The sequence below is a fragment of the Lynx canadensis genome, chromosome A2, assembly GCF_007474595.2.
Source record: "Lynx canadensis isolate LIC74 chromosome A2, mLynCan4.pri.v2, whole genome shotgun sequence".
Lineage (NCBI taxonomy): Eukaryota > Metazoa > Chordata > Mammalia > Carnivora > Felidae > Lynx > Lynx canadensis.
The window spans coordinates 138,348,435-138,370,027 of NC_044304.2; the positions used below are offsets into that span (position 1 = coordinate 138,348,435).

At 36.9% G+C, this 21,593-nt stretch overlaps 1 protein-coding gene across 3 annotated transcripts in view; it reads left to right on the top strand.

Annotated features, from left to right (window-relative positions):
* CPED1 (cadherin like and PC-esterase domain containing 1) overlaps nucleotides 1-21,593 on the top strand; it is a 268,942-nt gene that overhangs the window by 45,286 nt on the left and 202,063 nt on the right. For all 3 annotated transcript variants that reach the window (XM_030308305.1, XM_030308304.1, XM_030308306.1), the window contains 2 exons: nucleotides 12,131-12,237; nucleotides 18,344-18,419. In XM_030308305.1, the coding sequence (XP_030164165.1) occupies nucleotides 12,131-12,237; nucleotides 18,344-18,419 (183 nt within the window). The remainder of the gene's footprint in view (nucleotides 1-12,130; nucleotides 12,238-18,343; nucleotides 18,420-21,593) is intronic.

Sequence of the window (21,593 nt, forward strand, 5' to 3'; positions counted from 1 at the left end):
TTTAAAGAAGTCATGCAAAGTGATTTTTAATAAAACCGGAAGAAAAAATGATATTTGGTTAAATGAAGTGTCACAATGCTAATTATACACTAAAACCTCCTGTTCCATAATGTGGAATTAAGTATAAGGAATGTCTGTCAAAAACTCATGTCAAGTACTCAAGTAATAAAAGAACTCAATGTGTGGGTGCCTGGGTGGCTCAGTCAGTTAAGTGTCCAACTTGGCTTAGGTCATGATCCCGTGGTTTGTGAGTTCGAGCCCCGTGTTGGGCTCTGTGTTGACAGCTTAGAGCCTGGAGCCTGCTTCAGATTCTGTGTCTCCCTCTCTCTCTGCCTCCCCAGCTCATGCTCTATCTCTTTCTCTCTCAAAAATAAATAAACATTTAAAAGATTTTTAAAAAGAACTTAATGTAAAGCTCTAACCTCATAACAAGCATTACCAGTAGGACATTATAGTCAGGCATCAAGTTATTGACACTAGATACTCAAGTTATATTCAATACATGGTTATTAAACAAGAACGAAGGGTAGGATGCTAAGGCTGGCATTGTTGGGACAGACAGAATTTCAAAGATGAATGAGACCTTTCAAGGAGCTATAGGGCATAGTTGTACATGAGTGCTTCTCAAATTTACAGGCACATTTAGATTACCTGGGGATCCTGTTATTGACAAATTCTGATTTGGTAAGGTCTAAGTTGGGGGCTGAAATGTTTCATTTCTAACAAGCTTTCAGCTGCTGACAATGTTGTAGGGCCAAGGACCACTGTTGAGTAGTAAGGATGCCCATGTTTAACTGTAATAAAATATTCCAGAACTGTAATAAAATATTCTGCAAATAAAATATTCCAGAACAGAAAAAGTTGCCAATTCTGAGTGTGGGGATCTTGGCAGGTGTGCAAGTAGAATACTTGGTAGGTAACAATGAGCTCTCAAGTAGATTTTTGAAGGAAGAGGTTCAACCGCATGAGCTGCATGCCAGAGACACACAGGTCTGTAAGTGCTTGGAGTCTCAGGGACCAACAAGGGGTTGATGTGGTGGGAGAGGAAGTCAGGGGCTGCCTTGACAAGACTAGATTGACTAGAAGACTAGGTTAGGGCAGATGTAAAGAGTCTAGGTTGTATTGCTAAGGAACTTGATCTGCGATGGGCTGGCAATAAGATGTTTCTAGAGGATGACTCTGACTGTAGAGGGGAAGTGGGTTAGAGAAGGAAAAAGTTATAAGTAGGGAGACTAGGAGACTTTGCAGAGAAGATGAAATCTTAGATTTAGGGAATGTGGTAGAATTTGGAAAAGTCAGGAAGTTATTTAAGAAGTTCAAATTTAAAATTGATGGGAATTGGAAATGAATGGGATGTGGGATTGAGAGACAGGTACAAGTTGAAGACGACCTTATGCTTTCCAGCTTGAGGGAGAAAGAGAGGCTACACCTTTGGTAATAAGAAAAGTGGAAGGAAGGACAAGATTTTGGCCAGAGATAATGGGTTCAGATTTGTACTTGTTCAGCAGGGCATTTGTTCTAGAATGTAACTGGAAATGCCTCTCTGAAACATGAGAAAGGTAGAGAAATGTAACTTTGGGAGTCAATGCAAAGAAGCAATAGCTAAAGCAATGGATGTAAATAAAATCACCAAAGGATTTGACTTTAGAGAGCAATAGTAACAAATGCAAAGAAAGGCGAGGAATTTGGAGAGCTGCATGTATTAACAGGAGGCTCTCAAAACCCAAACTTGATCTATTTTTTCAGTCCTCTATATTTTAAATACCATTGGAGTTTGTATTACCAGAGAATGCATCTCACATAAAAAATAAAAACTTTTCACTTTCAGCATTGTAGTGCTGACTGGATTTGTAATACAACATCCTGAGTATAAAATCCTTAGGAAGATGTGTAATTAGTATGTGAGAGTTTATGCCTAGTTTATGCCTACATCCACATACTTAATAATCATCTTATTTCCTCTGGAGGATTTATTTATTCTGCTTTTTTAAATACTGAAGTCCATATTTTATTCAGATTTTCTTGTTTTTCTACATAATGTCCTTCTTCTGTTCCGAAGTCCCATCAGGATATCACATTACATTTAGCCATCATGTCTCCTTAGGCTTCTCTTAGGCTTCACAGTTTCTCAGACTTTCTGTTTTTGATGACCTTGGCAGCTCTGAGGACTGGTCAGGTACTTTGATCTTTCTCTACTGGGATTTGCCTGATGTTTTCCCCATGATTAGACTGGAATTATGGTTTGCAGGAGTAAGATCACAGAGGTAAAACATCATTCTCATCACTTCATATCAAGAGTATATATTATCAACCTGCCTTACAGCTGTTGGTATTAACCTTGATCCCTTGACTGAGGTAGTGTTTGTCAGGTTTTCCATTGTCACTCTTTTCCTTCCCCTTTCCATACTGTACTCTTTGGAAGGATGTCATTATGTTCGGCTCCCAGAGAAGGACCAGGAAGTTGTGCTCCACCTCCTTGAGTCTGGAGTAGCTACATAAATTATTTGGTATTTTTCTACTCACATGGTTTGTCTCTTCATCCCCATTTATTTGTTAATTCAGATAATTTGTTTATATCAGCATGGACTAATGGATAGTTACTTTATACTTTCAGTTATAATCCAATATTACTTATTCTGTTGCTGAAATCACTCCAGTTTTGACCATTGGTTCCCATGTCCCTGTCACATACTTCCATCATTGCTTTCATTTGTTTACTTATTTGTTTTGAGCTCTTCCTTACTTTCTGGTACAATGATGCTCTAGTATCGTCTTCTATATTTACGAATCCAGCCTCTTGAATAAGCCATTTCTTCAAGGACCTATGGTTCCTTTTATTGCAGAATGATGTTAGAAACCAGTATCTAGGTACTAGGTGTAGTGTTATTTTTTTTAATTGCTGCACTGTTCATTCTTTTAAGGTCTTCTAAGCTGGTGAGGATTCCAGACATTTAGAAATTTGGTAAAATGCTATAATGAGAGTTTTATCCCAGACAGACAACAGTCTTGGAAGCGGTGAAAGTTTAAACACACATTCAGTACACTTCACTAGCACACTTACAGAAGTGCCATGAAAATCTTTAAAAATATTTTTAAAAATATGTGGGGCACCTGGGTGGCTCAGTTGGTTAAGCGTCCAACTTCGGCTCAGGTCATGATCTTGTGGTTTGTGAGTTCGAGCCCCGCATTGGGCTCTGCGCTGACGGCTCAGAGCCTGGATCCTGCTTTGGATTCTGTCTCCCTCTCTCTCTGCCCCTACCCTGCTCATGCTCTGTCTCTCTCTGTCTCAAAAATAAACAAACATTAAAAAAATTTTTTAAATTAAAAAAATATGAAGGAACTTCAGCAAGCCTTCTAAAGTAAATATTTCTTGAATGTATTTCTTTTTTTTTTTTTTTTAACAGTTCAGTTTATTTTTTTTCAACGTTTATTTATTTTTGGGACAGAGAGAGACAGAGCATGAACGGGGGAGGGGCAGAGAGAGAGGGAGACACAGAATCGGAAACAGGCTCCAGGCTCTGAGCCATCAGCCCAGAGCCTGACGCGGGGCTCGAACTCACGGACCGCGAGATCGTGACCTGGCTGAAGTCGGACGCTTAACCGACTGCGCCACCCAGGCGCCCCTTGAATGTATTTCATAGGAATAAACTGATCTATTTCCTTTAAAACTCTTCTTTTAAAAAATGTTTATTTGAGGGAGGGAGGGAGAGAGAGAGAGAGAGAGAGAGAGAGAGAGAGAGAGAGAGAATGCATGCATGTGGGTGAAAGGCAGAGGGGGGAAGAGAGAATCACAAGCAGACTCCACACTGTCAACACAGAGCCTGACGTGGGGCTTGATCTCACAAACAGTGAGATAATGACGTGAGCCAAAATCAAGAGTCAGATGCTTAACTGGCTGTGCCACCCAGGAACCCCATCCTTTCAAACTCTTCTTTATGACAAGTTTCTTCAGAACGGGAGTCTTAAACTTTTGCAAAAATTTAAGCATGATATTGGTTTCTTAAGCTTATGAGTAGAGCAGAAGAATTTCAGGAGCTCAAAACTCCTCACGGAAATGATCTCATTGATTTTCACAACCTCTCATGGGGCAGAAAGAGGGTAGATAGATAGTAGAAGACGAAAGCTTGATTTCTAGTGTGGATTTAGAAAACCCAGGGGAGAATGGCTTAGAGTTTCTCTGTGGTAAAACACAAAGTTTTTATCATCAGCCCTTAAAGGGTAAGGAGCCAGAGGTAGCATAAGCAAAAATCCATGACCAGATTTTTGGGGTAAGAAACTTTAATTAGATTTTGTGACTATGTTGTATAATTTATTGAAGATCTAAAGATTCTGTATATATAATTTCTCTTAAATTCTGAAAATTTCCATATTGAATCCAATAAACATCTAAGTGTCTGCTATAATCTGTGTTAGATACAAGAACGTGAATAGTTTTTGTCCTTAAAGAACAGCTGTGAATAAATTTTACTATGGGTCCTGGGTTGCTGTTCTGTATAAGAATACAGTTAAAGGAACTGGTTAATGCAATTTGAAAGATTCAGGAAAAGATACAGGTATTTGCAGTGGCTAATTTATATCCAAACAAACTTATGGGGTTATAAAGCATAGAATCTAATTTTTCATCAATAAGTTGATAATGTATTCATGAAATGTCACATTATTTACTAATTCTGATAAAGGATGGGTACAGAGAAAATAAGACTTTGTTATTCAGCAAGAATCTCACAGTCTAGTGGTGAACAGAAAAAGAGTATACAGATAGAACTATGAATATATGAAATATTCTTATATTATAAAGGAATATTATGTATTGTTTAAAATTAAACATTTTGTGTATTTCATGCTAAAAAAAAAGAACCCCACACATTTTAGGAAATCACTGTACTTGTATCCTTGTAGAATATAATAGTCTAACACTGTGAATAAGTAAATGAGGCTTGGCTTTTGTAGCTATGTATCTTGGAAGCTTTTGGACAAGTTTATTTTCCAAGTCAGACTTTATAAATCTTTTCTGCTTCAATTTGATGTATGTGTTCACAAAAAAGTTTCCACTAAGTAAAGCGCTAGGAATCTGCTTTGTTTTTATAATTTCTTCAAATGCTAGGAATGGTTATTTTATTTTCATAGGCTTACTTCTCTCATCCTTACTAAGAACCAAAATATATCTTTAGGTCCTCTTTGTAAAACTACTTTAAAATTGTCCTCACTGCCTCCATTTTTAATTTTTACAATGTACTGGCTTTTGATTGAGTTTTAATTGTTGATCTGTTGCTCACATTCAATTGTATATTCACTATGGATCTCACAAATCTATAGTGGCTGTTTCTGAAATCGCAACCACTGTTGTAGATACTAAGGATATAGCAGTGAACAAAATAGACACAGTCCTGCCCTCATGGAGCTCACATTCTAAGGGGAAGAGGCAGGCAATAAATAAATAAATAGACAAGAGATACATAATCTGTCAGATGATGATAAATGCTGTAAAGAAAAATAAAGCAGGAATAGACTTAATATTCTGAGATTTTTATATAGTGTGCCAGAAAATAAAAATTGTCATTCCTTGAGAATAAACAGCATGTATATGAATGATGATATCTCAGAGCTGTCTGTTGTTCTCTGGATCGAGTAACTGATCTGGTAGACTCTATCAATGAGGGAGATCATTTGTGAGCCAGGAAATGATTGTTTGCTTTACATGGCAGCCTGCCTATGAGGGACTGGAAATATTCTAGAGTCAGCCCTTGCTCCGTAGGGCAGATGCTTGATTAAAACAGAAACAAGAACAGAACCTTTAAAAATAGCTCTTACTTTTAACACTGAGATGTTACTTGGTTCCCGAGAACAAGTAGAGAAAGATAAAAACTAAAGTCAGTAGTTGTTTACGTCTGAATTAATAAATCCGGACCCAGACGACTCCCAAAATTGTCCGGGGAGTCTTCGTTGCTACCTGAGCCAACACTAGGAGGCATGATAGTGTGGTGTTATCAGCAACTTTGTTCCACAGTTTATGGGGAGAAGCCTATAGATTTTTCATGTTTTTGTGATTATGAGATGGAGAACAGAACATCCACATCCTGTTTTCCTAGCACAATGTCCTGTGACCTCTCTATTTATGGGCTTGGCTAGTCTAATCTGGGAGCTAGTCTTGCTCTGGCTGCTTTGTGACTGCAAAAGAAATCATTTTAATCATCTAAAAATCTAAGAAACTTTTGGAGATTTCTTTTCAAAAGTAGGTGGTAGCCAAGTTAATATTTATGGTTTCTGAGTACATGTGCAGTTGAATATTCCTTCCTTTTAAAGATCAAAGCACTTACTTCTCAATTACCAGTGGTAGCTAATAATGTTTGGGGGCACTGTTGCTGGGTGAGGGTCTAGGAATACCCAAGATACTTGTTATACTCCTTTTTCCCTCTGAGGTCCCAAAGGAAAATAGATGCACTGGACAGTAGTTGGAAAAAATACCAAACCTATATAATTCCTCTTTGTCTCAGTACCCTCTCTCATAAAGAGTATGGAATAATTGCTTATACCCCATAATGTTGTTAGAAGTTCTGCATAAATTAAAATATATAAGGTATTCTCTATTGCCTCCCTGGTTTTTAAAGTGATGATGATATAATGGTTATGAACCCTTAGAGCTAAACTTCTGTGTTCGAATTCTCTTCCCACCACTAACTAGATGACTAGATGATGAGTTTGAGCAAGTTATTTAACCTTACTGTGCTTTTCAAAAACAGAATAATCATGTCCGGGAGGATATTGTGTGGAATAAATGAATTAACACAAATACTTGGAGCAGTACTTGGCTTCCTGTAAGTGGTCAAGAAAGATGTACTGTTGATATCATTACTACTACTACTATTTATGTATTTATTTATTAGTGTGGCTTTGGCACCCAAATCCTAATGCAATATTCTAAGGAGCTAGGCTGAATCACATAAAGGTCTCCTGTTCTGTCTGCCAGGGAAACCTAAGAAACCACCATCCAGGTTGGCCAAGGGCAGCTTTGCCTGTTTTTTTTCAAATCCACATCTGACTTCTCCACTCTTACACTCTAATGTCAACCTTCTAGGGACAGAAGAAGTACATCAGGTAAGGCCAACATAAAGAATGTTTGCCCTAATGCCAAAAAAAAAAAAAAAAAAAAAAAAAAAAAGAAGAAGCCTGTCTTGGGCTGCTTCTAACTATGGCAACAGTCCTGAGACAGGCTGAATGTCTTAAAAGAGTCCAAAGAGAGATCGTGGGTGAGAAAGAGAAGGGATCAGGCCCACCTAGGAGTGGTACCTGGGTCACTCTATCAGTTCAACTGGAGAGAGAAGACACGAGTGAAAAAGATTTCCATAGGCCTCTCCTGATTTTTCCAGGCTCCTGAGAAAAAGAATTACTCTAAGAGACCACATGTCAATTCTTACCAACTTTAACACAGACAATAAAATGTCTCTGGAGTTGAAATGTCCTTGCTCAACCTTGTGGGAGAGCATGGCCGGATCTGGAGATCAAAGGGTGTGTTCAGACATCCTTATAAGACCAACTGACCAAATATCAATTTGCCCACAGTCATCTTAACAAGACCAATTTACCTAATGAACAACTCTAATTCACTAAAGCCTGGAACATCAACTTGCTGAATGGGCAATTCATGCAAAACGGACACATGGTGTTTTATACCAGGTCTAGGACTGGTTTGCCTACTAGAGGCACAGCCCAGGCAGTTAGGGCCTGGGGGACCCACATGGTAAACTGGAGAAAATGCGGGAGGCTGTACTCCACTCCAGTCAGTGGCTGCCTTATACGATATGGACCCAGTATTACCACAGCCTCCAAGTTTTCAAATGAAGGCAGAAATCTGGACTTTTATATGAATTATGCTGACATTTGCATTTTGGCAAATACTTAAAATTTAAAATGAAGACAAAACAAAAACGTGCAGGCCAAATGCACCCCACGTGCCGTTTGACTCTCCCTGTGTGCCTGCAGTCTACAATCTCTGTTGTACATCCTGGGCATTTGCCTACTAAATGCTCATGCTTTCAGCTAGTTGAGCATGGCCCCAAAGCTCCACAATACTTGCAATGTGTAATTTTGCTGAGGCACAAATCTGTTTCCCAAATGCTCCAAGTTGACTTATGAATGTGATTTACTTAGCTGGTGAATGTGCTTATGTCTGTACCCAATTTCCAGATTTCAGTGTGGCTTTTGGGGTTTTTTAAACCAAGTTTGAGTACATAGTGCCATTCATGCAACAAATAAAAGCTTTTGCTTTAAAAAGGGTTGTGGGAATCAGGGGACAGTGTTGACTTTTAAGGTTGGAGATGGAAATGAAGAGAAAGTGAAAAGGTCTACTCAAGATTTAACTAGGAGGTAGAGTTTAGGAAGTTTGAGGTAGGAGTCAGGGAGGGTATCCGTAAGAATTTTGAGTGGAAACAATCAGCATTTTTCAGATTGTGGTGGCAAAGAATTAGGCAAGAAGTATATGAAGAGATTACTTGAAATTTTTGGTTATACTTTACTTTCATTTTAAGAGGAAATTTATGTGCTATAAAATATTTTTTTAATTTTAATTTTAAATTTAAAATATTCATTAAATATTTTTGAGAGGTACGGGGTAACCCTTATGAATGTCAAGAAACTGTAGCACTTTACAAGTTATCCTAAATTCTTTTTAGTGCTCAGGTCTCTCAAAGATTGCCAAGGTCAGTGACCACTTTTTTTTTTTCTGTTTACATTCATAATTCTAGTACAATGTCCTGCTCATAGGAAGTTCTTTATAAATTAAATACTTTGAATTATTTAAACATGTCTTCCCATTTTAAACATTTATGGCTTAAATATATATGTCTTAATCAAATCCAGAAATTGTGTGTGTGTCTTGGGTAGTGAAGGGGAGCTTGCATCAGACTTGGAGGAAAATGAAATGTACTGTGTTTTTAATGCCTAAACAATACAGTCCATGATTTTTTTTAATTTTATTTTTTATTTTTTAAAATTTACATTCAAATTAGTTAGCATATAGTGCAACAATGATTTCAGGAGTAGATTCCTTAGTGCCCCTTACCCATTTAGCCCATCCCCCCTTCCGCAACCCCTCCCATAACCCTCAGTTTGTTCTCCATATTTATGAGTCTCTTCTGTTTTGTCCCCTTCCCCTGTTTTTATATTATTTTTGCTTCCCCTCCCTTATGTTCATCTGTTTTGTCTCTTAAAGTCCTCATATGAGTGAAGTCATATGATATTTGTCTTTCTCTGACTGACTCATTTCACTTAGCATAATACTCTCCAGTTCCATCCATGTAGTTGCAAATGGCAAGAGTTTATTCTTTTTGATTGCCGAGTAATACTCCATTGTATATATATATATATATATATATATATATACCTATGTATACCACATTTTCTTTATCCATTCATCCATCAATGGACATTTGGGCTCTTTCCATACTTTGGCTATTATTGATAGTGCTGCTATAAACATGGGGGTGCATGTGTCCCTTTGAAACAGCACACTTGTATCCTGTGGATGAATGCCTAGTAGTGCAATTCCTGGGTCATAGGGTAGTTCTATTTTTAGTTTTTTTGAGGAACCTCCATACGGCTTTCCAGAGTGGCTGCACCAGCTTGCATTGCCACCAACAATGCAAAAAGAGATCCTCTTTCTGCACATCCTTGCCAACATCTGTCGTTGCCTGACTTGTTAATGTTAGCCATTCTGACAGGTGTAAGGTGGTATGTCATTGTGGTTTTGATTTGTATTTCCCTGATGATGAGTGATGTTGAGCATTTTTTCATGTGTCGGTCATCTGGATGTCTTCTTTAGAGAAGTGTCTATTCATGTCTTTTTCCCATTTCTTCACTGAATTATTTGTTTTTTGGGTGTTGAGTTTGATAAGTTATTTATAGATTTTGTATACTAACCCTTTATCTGTTATATCATTTGCAAATATCTTCTCCCATTCTGTCGGTTCTCTTTTAGTTTTGCTGATTGTTTCCTTCACTGTGCAGAAGCTTTTTATTTTGATGAGGTCCCAGTAGTTCATTTTTGCAATATAGTACATGATTTGAAGTCCTCTCTTTGCATATCCTTGTCTTCTTAAAATATTTGGTTGAGTATATTATGTCAGGATGTTTCTTCTAGGTTTTAGTGTTTCCTGGGCTAGAAATAATATAAAATGGAACCATCTTTGTATTTTACCTTTGAATCCATATCAAAAGGTTTTGGCTGAAAGTGCCAGGTGCACATTTTAAATAAGGTATTGGAATCATCACAGAGTATTTGGTTTTGGCTCAAGAAATCCATTTAGAGTTTCCTTCAAAGTGAGGATGCATGGACCTTCCAAGTCTAATGCCGAATGGCTACTAGATGGAGAGATTTCTTTCATCCTCAAATCACTTGTATCATTTCTCCATGTCCCTTTGAACTATTGCACTATATTCCAGCATCTTGAGATACATCACGCAACAAGAGACAAGAGCTTAACTTGAGTTCAATTGTCTGGATCCCTTTGTTTGGCAGAGAGGTTTCTCTTCTAGGAACAGGACAGTTACAGAGGAATCAATAGCCCAGACAGCACAGAGCTTGTCAAATGGTAAAGGACTTGATTAGTGCAGAGTGAAATTTCATTCCTAATTGTCATAGATCAGTCTTCGTTATCAATCTTTTTTTTCCCCATAAAGTCCTTCTTTGAAAGCATTATGCGTTCAAGTGAGAAATTCTTTTTTTTATTAAAAAAAATTTTTTTATGTTTTATTTATATTTGAGAGCAAGAGAGACAGAGCACGAGTGGGAGAGGGACAGAGAGAGAGAGAGGGAGACACAGAATCCGAAACAGGCTCCAGGCTCTGAGCTGTCAGCACAGAGCCCGACGCAAGACTCGAACTCAGACTGCGAGATCATGACCTGAGCTGAAGTCAGATGCTTGACTGACTGAGCCATCCAAGCGCCCCTCAAGTATGAAATTCTTTCGGGAAATTTTTAAAGACAGGATTTGGTTATTTTCAGGCTTTGTAGAAGCCACTAATACCTAATGCAAGAGGTGACTTGTGAGATCTGGCATAAATAGTTACCGAAGGAATATGATCTCAGGATTGTTTAACTCCAGAAGCCATGCGTACAGAAATTGCTTGATTTTTTTTAAAAGTAGATTTCCACCCAAAATGGAGGAAGTTTCACAAGTAATATCAATCTTTTCATACATTCTTTAGTGTTCTTTTTTGCCTGGTTATTTTTGAGATACCTATTTCTATATGCCTTTGAAGTAACATGTTTACCACTCTGTCCTGGGGCTAGTTATTCATTCATTTATCAAATATTTTTAAAGCACCAATTATATGCAAGACATGTTGATAAAAACATGTAAATAAATCAGAGAGACTAAGAGAAAACAAACTCATAACACACAAATGTTAATTTTCAAATGTTCAAGTATTATGCAAGAATGTACTCTTCTGAGATTATTTTGGCAAGTTACTAGGACTTATTGGCAAAGGGCTTTGTCCTTAGTAAATAGCTGAAATATTATTTGCTTCAGTCCATGTTATACTCTGTATTTTGAGCTCAATTCTGCTGTTGATAACTAGACCACAAATTCCTTTTAGACAAAACCTGTTTTTTAGAATTTTCATTGAATTTTATTTTCAGTATACTGCAACTTTTTCTTTGGAAGAAATCTTATAAAAGTATATCTGATGTTTAAGATTTGTGAAAAGTAATGGTGATATCAAAGCCTAGAACAAAAATATTTGTGTTTTGACTTCTTATCATTATTTGATTTTGCAACCATCGTCTATTATCTTAAAAGACTTTATAACCATCTTTCCTCCCAATCTCCAAATAAGACTTTGCGAATTTATAAAATTAGTGGCTTAAAACATTTAAATTTTAGACTTTTAGGAATTTTATGACATTGCATTAGATAATTGAATTTTCCCTAAGATACAATAGTAAATATAAAAATGTTTCTAAATTAGAAAAGTTGAATTTCAGTTACTTTGAATATTGACTTTTAAACATATTCAGAATCATTGTTACTTGTGTTTTATAATTTAAATAATAGCATTCTTAAATCTAAGAATGGTGCCTTCATAAATCTGATAAAAAAATATTTGTTTTTCAATATTCTTTTGCCATTAGGTGATTTGGGCTCTTGGGATCTGCTCATTTGCCTGTCTTCTAGGAAAGCTGGTGGAAAACCTTGCATATCCAAGGAAGAAATGTGCCAGTTAGGTTTACATCAAAAGGTAAATTTTTTTTTTCAAAATGGTTACAGATTTTAACAGCCCTTGGATATTAACAGCAGCATATCTTGGTCCATAGTATTTTTTTAATGTGAAAAAAGCATCAAAACTTACAGCTATTTCTCAGTAGTGAAATAATATTATAGTAGCTACACTGATCATTTGATATATCTGCAGTTGACAATCTTGATAAGTCCTTCCTCCTTGTAACTCCTGACTCCATTGGCCTTTGGGCCGAGAACATTATTTTTGCTCTTCTTTTCCATCTTTGGCCATTCCTTCTCTGTTTTCTTCATAGCCACCTTTTGTCTGCTCATAATTTAGATTCCTGTGTTCCTCAACACCACTCCCAAGGTTGTTGATGATTCCCAAAAGTACATCTAAAATTCAAGCACTTTCTCTGGCATCAGGCTCGTGTGTATAATGCCTGCTGAACATCACTTTTATATCACACAGACACCTCAGAGTCACCATGGGGAAAACTCACTCGTATGTTCCCCAGTAAATCCACTTCTACTCTTGCATTCAGTAGCTCTGCAGAACTTCTGTTATATTGGTCACAAGCATGAGCAACCACTGTCACTCCCTAAGGTGGAAATCTGGCCTTCACCTCTGATCCCTTCCTCTCCTTTGTGGTCTACATTCTATCAATTACTAGTGCTAAGGAATTTAACTCCTAAATACTTCTCAAGTATATTATTTCTCAAATATCCATGCTCACTACTTTTATTCTGGCAAGATAGTCACCATATCTTACCAGGTTATTACAGAATCCTCTTTACCGCTTTTTCTGAAGCAAGTGTTCTGCCCCTGAAATCCATCCTGCCCAAAGTTATCAGGATAAAAAAATATAAAATTCTGAGCTAACCTAGTTAGTCCTATACTTAAATCTTGAATGGCTTTACATCAACTATAAGGTAAAGCCTACAGTTTTCTTCCCTGTGAGTATTGGTCAATCTCCAAGCAGGAGACAAATTCCATACTTGAAAGGACTTAACTGAAGGGAAACCAATGAAAGAGCTATTTACTGAGGTTTTGCCAAGATAAGAGAAACAAGATTAGAGAGAATGTAATTAAAAAGATTGGGAAAAAAAAAAAACAAAACAAAAGATTAGAGGCACCCAGGGACCAGCAGCATCATAAAGTTTTACCACCCTTGGTCTGAAGAAGGGTTTATAGAGGGAATGGTTAGCAAAGCCTAATGAGAGCTGGAGCCAAAAAAGAGGGGTCGCTGGAAAGGAGCTATAAAGTAGGGGAATGTAGCCATTGCCAAATCATAAGCCTGCAGAGAGGAAGTCAGGGAGATGAGTACTCAACCTCTCTTTACTACCCCCCAAACTCTTGCCAAGGCCTCCTGTTGGTGCCACGCATCATTCCAAGTGTTCACATATTTATGCTCATTCTTTACACGTAGGAGACTGAAGCACAGAAAAATTAAGAGAATTTCCTAAGTCCACATAGATAATAAATGAAGCAACCAGGATTCAAACTCAGGCAGTTTGACTACAAATTTTGTCTTCCTAACTACATCACTATAAAATTTTTCTAAATAAATATTTAGGACAGCATTTACAGCCTATTCTCATGAAGATTCTTAAAGAATGCATAAGTTCTAAATGATACATATTAGATAACTGTCACTTTGGAGCATGAATAATTTGAAGCTTTATGAACCATGACTTATTTATGTAAACATAAAAATTCAAAACAGAAGTTGCTTCAGATTTGTTGGGATTCTTAGATGAACAAAGAAAAGGGCCTCTGCTCAAATTAGGATTACTAATCACATGAGAGCTTTGGAATCTAAGTGCTTAATGAAAGTGATCATAAGATTTGTTATAAAAAATGAGTGGCCTGGAGTCTCTCTAGTCAGAAGGAGAGTAACATGATTTTAAAACTGTATTGGTCCATGTGATGCAGAAAGTGAAGTGAGGTCCACTATTTGGGGTAACACTAAGTTTAGTAACTGGGACTGTATTTCACCTTTAACAGAAAGGTTCTACTGTTTCAAGAGCAGAGGGATTCATTTCTAGCTCTAAATGTTTGTAGGATTAGCAGTCCCTAAAACAGTATGCTGTTTTTAGTACCCGGAGCACTGAGAAATACTGAAATGGCTCTTATTATAAAGCATTTGAACACATTTTCAGATGAATTTGATGGAATGATAATTGCATGGGAGAGACAAGGGGATAATGGCTCTTCTTGTCATTAGTTCTCTTCCTTGTGAATGATACTGAACAGCTTCCAGAGAACATCTGAGTTCTGATAAAATAGAGACTGTTTGTACCGACCTAATGAAGAGAAAGAGAAGAAAAAGATATTGCTGTGAAGTTTGCGTTACTCTCGGTATTCATGAATGACCCGTCCCAATTTTTTCCCCTGGGTTCTTTCTTCCACACTTTGTAGTTATAAATAGTCCAACTCAAATGTCTCTCCTTAATGCGTTAATCGTATTACTGTAGTTTTAGTTTTAGTTTATAAACACGTTCTAAATGTTTATAATTGATATACTGTTGTTCATATTAATTGAACTATGTCTCAAAATAAGAATGATTTTTTTTACTTTTGCTTCTCATAATCTGTAATAGAAACAGTTTACATGTGGAATACTCACAGATTAGGATTGTGGAAGGTATGTGGGGATTGAAATCTTTCTAAATGCACATTTCCTTTTTCTCAGTTTGATCTCAGAAATATCCCAGGGCCCAAACATCATTATCTTTATCATTTCCCTTATGTATTCTAACCCTTTCAAAGATATGGAAGGTTTTATGTCAAGAAAAATAGCAGCTTATATAAAACATACACACACATGTAAGTGTACGTAAAGCATTCAAACCCAATGCAAAATCAGTGTATATTGAAAATAATTATTAGGGTGATAATGATGTACAGTGTAGACTCTTTAAGAGTAACAAATGTACCACTCTGGTGGGGTTGAAGTCAGCTAATCCAAATAAAATGTCATTGATGATGTTCCTTTTGACAATGATGGAAATCTTACATATTTTATGATGCACATAAAAAAAATAAAAACCAAGCATGAGGATATAGAAGAGCATTATTAGGTTTAACAATAAAAATACATGGAATACATGTAATATAGTTGATTTGTTATAGCTATATGACCCATAGCCTTTGAATATGTTTCTTTCTTTGTGCCAAGTCATTCGGTTTAACTGCCCAGGTTGGTGCTATTACACAGAGTCAAACGGAAATGGTATTTCTGGTGTCACGTGTCACCTCGGTTATGTCATCTGCTGAGACTCTGTGTATTCTAAAGATGTGCTTTGGAGGAGGGAACACGGAAGAGGTCACTGGGTGGAGGAAGGGAAAGTAGAAAGCGGAAGCCTGGGAGCAGTTGCTTCCCTTGGCTTGGCTCTGCTTTCTTGAAGCGAATGCTTTGCTGATCCTGGGTCAGTTCATTCTTCTGACTGAAGGTCTCATATAGAAAGTCACCTCTCTGATAAGACCCAACAACCTGCACTTGTGTCTGAAATCTATGCAAGCTGTACTCTGTCTATGCAGCATCTTTGCAAATTCTTCTGGCCCATTAGTTCAGTTATGGTTGCCCATTGACTGGGACTCTTCTTTCAATTTGTAAAGGATGGGACAGCTCATCCAGGATATACCAGTGCTGACCATCTGGCATAACAGCACTTTTGCTGTGAGCTCTTCAAAAAGTGCAAGAAAGTTTTAATCTGGACCTTGTCAATACATAACCTTTAATGATACTTACCTACTCACCCTGGGTGCTCAGTCAGTTAAACCTCCGACTTCGGCTCACGTCATGATCTCATGGTTCTTGGGTTTGAACCTGCATGGGGCTCTGTGCTGCCAGCTCAGAACCTGGAGCCTGCTGCGGAATCTGTGTCTCCTTCTCTCTCTGCCCCTTCTCCACGCACACACTCTCTCTCAAAAATAAATAAGCATTTAAAAAAATGATACTTAAAGCTACTTTTCTTTCTGGGTCCTTCTATTAAAGTTTCTATTTAGTCAGTAGCAACTGAGTGATTTTGCCTGGGGTGGGGAAAATGGTTCAAGTGTATTGACCTTTAAAGCTTTTGATGATCTAATTTAGAAAACTTCTTCTGTCTATTATCTTTAACAAACAAAAATCTAGGGGCGCCTGGGTGGCGCAGTCGGTTAAGCGTCCGACTTCAGCCAGGTCACGATCTCGCGGTCCGTGGGTTCGAGCCCCGCGTCAGGCTCTGGGCTGATGGCTCAGAGCCTGGAGCCTGTTTCCGATTCTGTGTCTCTCTCTCTCTCTCGGCCCCTCCCCCGTTCATGCTCTGTCTCTCTCTGTCCCAAAAATAAATAAAAAACGTTGAAAAAAAAATTTAAAAAAAAAAAAAAAAAACAAAAAAAACAAAAATCTAAAACAAACAAACAAAAAACCTTTATTATAGTTTCTCCATACTTTTGCAGTATTCTGCTTCTTCCCTCCAGCCTTTCTTAGGAACTCTGAATTATGACCTTAAGGACTTTCTGAAAACCCTTCTTTGTTTTCCACTTTTAGTCTCTGAACCTTATCATTTTTAAATTTGAGAAAGTAGACATGCCTAAAATCTGAAGTGTACTATACTTCTAGCCTTTGCCCCCACGCCCTGTGCCCTAAGAATGTAAGTGACTCAGACTTTGTTATCTTTGGAGACTTTCAAACTCGAGTATTTAACAATGTTGTTCCTGCAGATTCACAGGAGCTGGTTCTGCTGAAGCCCTGGCTTCATTTATACACAACGTGGGCTGAAGTTTACTGTTTGCTGAATAAATGAATAGAGTTAACGGGATTGCAGGAGTTGGAGAATGTTTTTTGCTTTTTGTTTTGTTTTTAATTTGTTGTCAAGTTAGCTAACATACAGTGTAGTCTTGGCTTCAGAAGTCTGTTCTCTGATTCATCACGTACATACAACACCCAGTGCCCATCCCAACAAGTGCCCTCCTCAATGCACATCTCCCATTTTCCCGGCCCTCATCAAAGGGTTGGAGGATGTTTAATCAACACACTATTTCAAAGCACTTTAAGAGAATCATTTCTTTGTAAAACTACAACTGATGATTGAATTACTACTTCCTAAAAATCTTAGAGAAACAGTTTAACTCAGAGACCGAAAGCTCTAAGTGCTTTATTTTACAAATGTAGAAATTGAAAACGAGAAGCAAAAGTGATGTGCTCAAAGTTACGATTCTGTTAACTGTCCTAAGTAGGACTGTAACTCATGTTTCTGGTTCTCCAACTGCAGCTGAGTTATTTTCATATAGCCTTGTCAGTAGAACACAGCGGAGAAACTACAATACTTGATTAGTTTAGAGTGAGTTGGAAAGTATTCAATAATTTCACAAAAATGAACCTGATTTTCAAGCTAATTTACCCTGATCTCTTTCTCTTGGTTTTAACAAGGCTTTGCCATTTGAGGCATTATTTTTGGAATTTAGTTGACAATACCTAGATAATCAGTCTATGAATTCAGAAGAGAAGGACAGATTGAGCTTGTCTGTGTCTTTTCTTTATAAGTTAAAACGTATATTTGAATTTATGATAACTTCTATGAAGCTTTCTAAGAACAATTTTTTTTTAAGAATAGAATTTTGCAGTGACTGGATTTTATATCTGGAAGCAATAATGCCCTTCAATATGAAGGGAAGATTACATATTAAATTTTGAAACAGGATTAGCACTGAATTTCCCACTAAATGTCTGTGATTTAAATCAGCGAGGGCCTTTGGAACTTCAGAGTTTAGTTGACTTTGAGGTATGGTTGGTGCTATTTTCTGCCAAAGCAAAATTTGCAACTGTCAAGTTATTTGTGTTATTGTGTTTACCATAAGAATGTATCTATTTCCTTTTAGTTTTAGCACATATCATGGTTTTGAAATATATCAAGGTTTTCAAAAATATTCTCAAATTTCTAAGGGCAAGTTTTTGTTTGATGTTATCAAATAAACCATTTTATTATTCTGGATTTAAATGTTGACTTTCAGAGATTTGAAGGTAGGGTGTAGATGGAGTACACAGTAGTTCACGTCTATACCCTGTGAGTTTTTGCATTTTCTTTGCTTTAGCATTTATGAATGCCTAACTCACTAGAAGCTTTTTCATTCCTTGCAGGTAAACATATTACCAGAAATACAGCATCAGCTTTGCAGTAAAGAAGGATTATGTCAAATAATTAGAAGATTTCCAGGTAATCTTTAGTTTGCCTCCTTATGCATAAACATGTGAGATATGTAGCCTGCTTTAGCAGATACCAAATAATGAGATCTCAGATCCATATATTTAGCTCTTCTGTCTATCATTTCACTATCACAAATCTTCCAGAATCCACAAGGTTTTTGCCCATGGGGAGACCCTGATAAAAAGGAATACAAACACAACGTTGGTATTCTTTCTTTTAGTTTTGCCTTCTAACTTTTAAGGTGAACATTCCCTTCTTCCTTTGTGTTTTTCTTTAAAATCATTCTTGTTTTATTTTATTTTTTTATTTTTATTTTTTTATTTTTAAAACCCACTTTTATTTTTTTTAATATATGAAATTTATTGTCAAATTGGTTTCCATACAATACCCAGTGCTCATCTCAACAGGTGCCCTCCTCGATACCCATCACCCACCCTCCCCTCCCTCCCACCCCCCATCAACCCTCAGTTTGTTCTCAGTTTTTAACAGTCTCTTATGCTTTGGCTCTCTCCCACTCTAACCTCTTTTTTTTTTTTCCTTCCCCTCCCCCATGGATTCCTGTTAAGTTTCTCAGGATCCACATAAGAGTGAAACCATATGGTATCTGTCTTTCTCTGTATGGCTTATTTCACTTAGCATCACACTCTCCAGTTCCATCCACGTTGCTACAAAGGGCCATATTTCGTTCTTTCTCATTGCCACGTAGTACTCCATTGTGTATATAAACCACAATTTCTTTATCCATTCATCAGTGGATGGACATTTCGGCTCTTTCCATAATTTGGCTATTGTTGAAAGTGCTGCTATAAACATTGGGGTACAAGTGCCCCTATGCATCAGTACTCCTGTATCCCTTGGATAAATTCCTAGCAGTGCTATTGCTGGGTCATAGGGTAGGTCTATTTTTAATTTTCTGAGGAACCTCCACACTGCTTTCCAGAGTGGCTGCACCAATTTGCATTCCCACCAACAGTGCAAGAGGGTTCCCGTTTCTCCACATCCTCTCCAGCATCTAGTCTCCTGATTTGTTCATTTTGGCTACTCTGACTGGCGTGAGGTGATATCTGAGTGTGGTTTTGATTTGTATTTCCCTGATGAGGAGCGATGTTGAGCATCTTTTCATGTGCCTGTTGGAATCCGGATGTCTTCTTTCTTGTTTTATTTTAAAAGCAATTATTATAATACTTCTTAATTATATAAAACTTGAGGTTTTAAAAATATATGTATTTCTTCATGATTAATTCTGATCTCAATAAATCTATTTCCTTTTTTTTTTTTTAATTCCCTGAATTTGCCTGTTTTACACAGGATACTGAATGAGTAAATTCTATGCCTTGACAACATTAGTAATTTGGGACAAAAATTACCATATCTTTTCCTCATAGATTCCCAGGGTGAAAGAAAAATCAGATGGTCTATGAGTCTTCATAGATCAAATTATAGCTTACTTTAAAACCCATCAGTGAAAGGGTTTCTCAAATTTCTTGTTTAAAACCTATTTCATGCTATACAGCTTATGCCCCTAGAAAGTATTTCACTATGTAATTAAAATTTAGATCTGCATAGCTTCAATTCTATTTTTAAAAATTTGATTTGTGTTCTGGTGGAATCAGAAAACTGATATCTTATCCCATTGGGTTTTCCATGGGGTTTCTGCTTCCATACCAAAGATAAGCCACATTGGTATGTCCCATTGTAAAGACTAGTCTTCTGCTGTCATTTATTAAGGATTAAAATGTAGTAAAAATGAATCAAAAATTCAACTTTCAATTTAAGATACTTGCCTAAGATAAATAATAGTCGCATAAACTTGGTTTTATAGTTATTGTTTTATGTGGCAGTTGTATCTGCCTCCATAATCTCTAAGTTTTGTTTTATTTTGTTTCCGTAAACTTCAGCTGGGTAGTTTTTATTTTATTTTAAAAAATGTAATGTTTTTGTGAGATGCAAGTAAAGTAATTATTTCCATTAATATATTATTAGGAAGTATCTAGGAATCCTTTAGGGAATTTGAAAAAAATTTTGTTTATATTTTTAACAGAGCCTACATATTATTAAAGTATGTTTTTCTTTGTTGCTACTTACATTTCCTTTTTTAAAAAAAATATAATTTATTGTCAAGTTAGCTAGCATATAGTGTACACATGTGCTCTTGGCTTTGGGAGTAGAATCCCGTGATTCATCACTTACATACAACACCCAGTGCCCATCCCAACAAGTGCCCTCCTCAATGGCCATCACCCATTTTCACCTCCCCCTACAGCAACCCTCAGTTTGTTCTCTGTATTTAAGAGTCTCATATGGTTTGCCTCCCTCTCTGTTTATAACTATGTTTTTCCCTTCCCTTCCTCCATGGTCTTCTGTTAAGTTTCTCACATTCCACATTATGAGTGAAAACATGATATTTGTCTTTCTCTGACAGACTTATCTCACCCTAGCATAGTACCCTCCAGTTCCATCCATGTTGCTGCAAATGGCAAGATTTCATTCTTTTTCATTGCCAAGTAGTATTCCATTGTATATATAAACCACATCTTCTTTATCCATTCATCAGTTGATGGACATTTGGGCTCTTTCCATAATTTGGCTCTTATTGATAGTGCTGCTGTAAACATTGGGGTACATGTGCCCCTATGAATCAGAGCTCCTGTATCCTTTGGATAAATTCCTAGTAGGGCTGTTGCTGGGTCATAGGGTAATTCTATTTTTAATTTTTTTGAGGAAACTCCACACTGTTTCCTAGAGTGGCTGCACCAGTTTGCATTCCCACCAAAAGTGCAAGAAGGTTCCCCTTTCTCCATATTCTCACCAACATCTATTATTTCCTGAGTTGTTAATTTTAGCCACTCTGACCTGTATGAGGTGGTATCTAAATGTGGTTTTGATATGTATTTCCCTGCTGATGAGCAATGTTGAGCATTTTTTCATATGCTTATTAGTCATCTGGATGTCTTCTTTGAAAAATTGTCTATTCATGTCTTCTATCCATTTCTTCACTGGATTATTATTATTATTTTGGGGGTGGTTGTTGAGTTTGGTAAATTCTTTATAGATTTTGTCATTTGCAAGTATGTTCTCCCATTCTGTCGGTTGCCTTTTAGTTTTGTTGATTGTTTCCTTTGTCGTGAGAAGATTTTCATCTTGACGAGGTCCCAATAGTTCATTTTTGCTTTTATTTCTCTT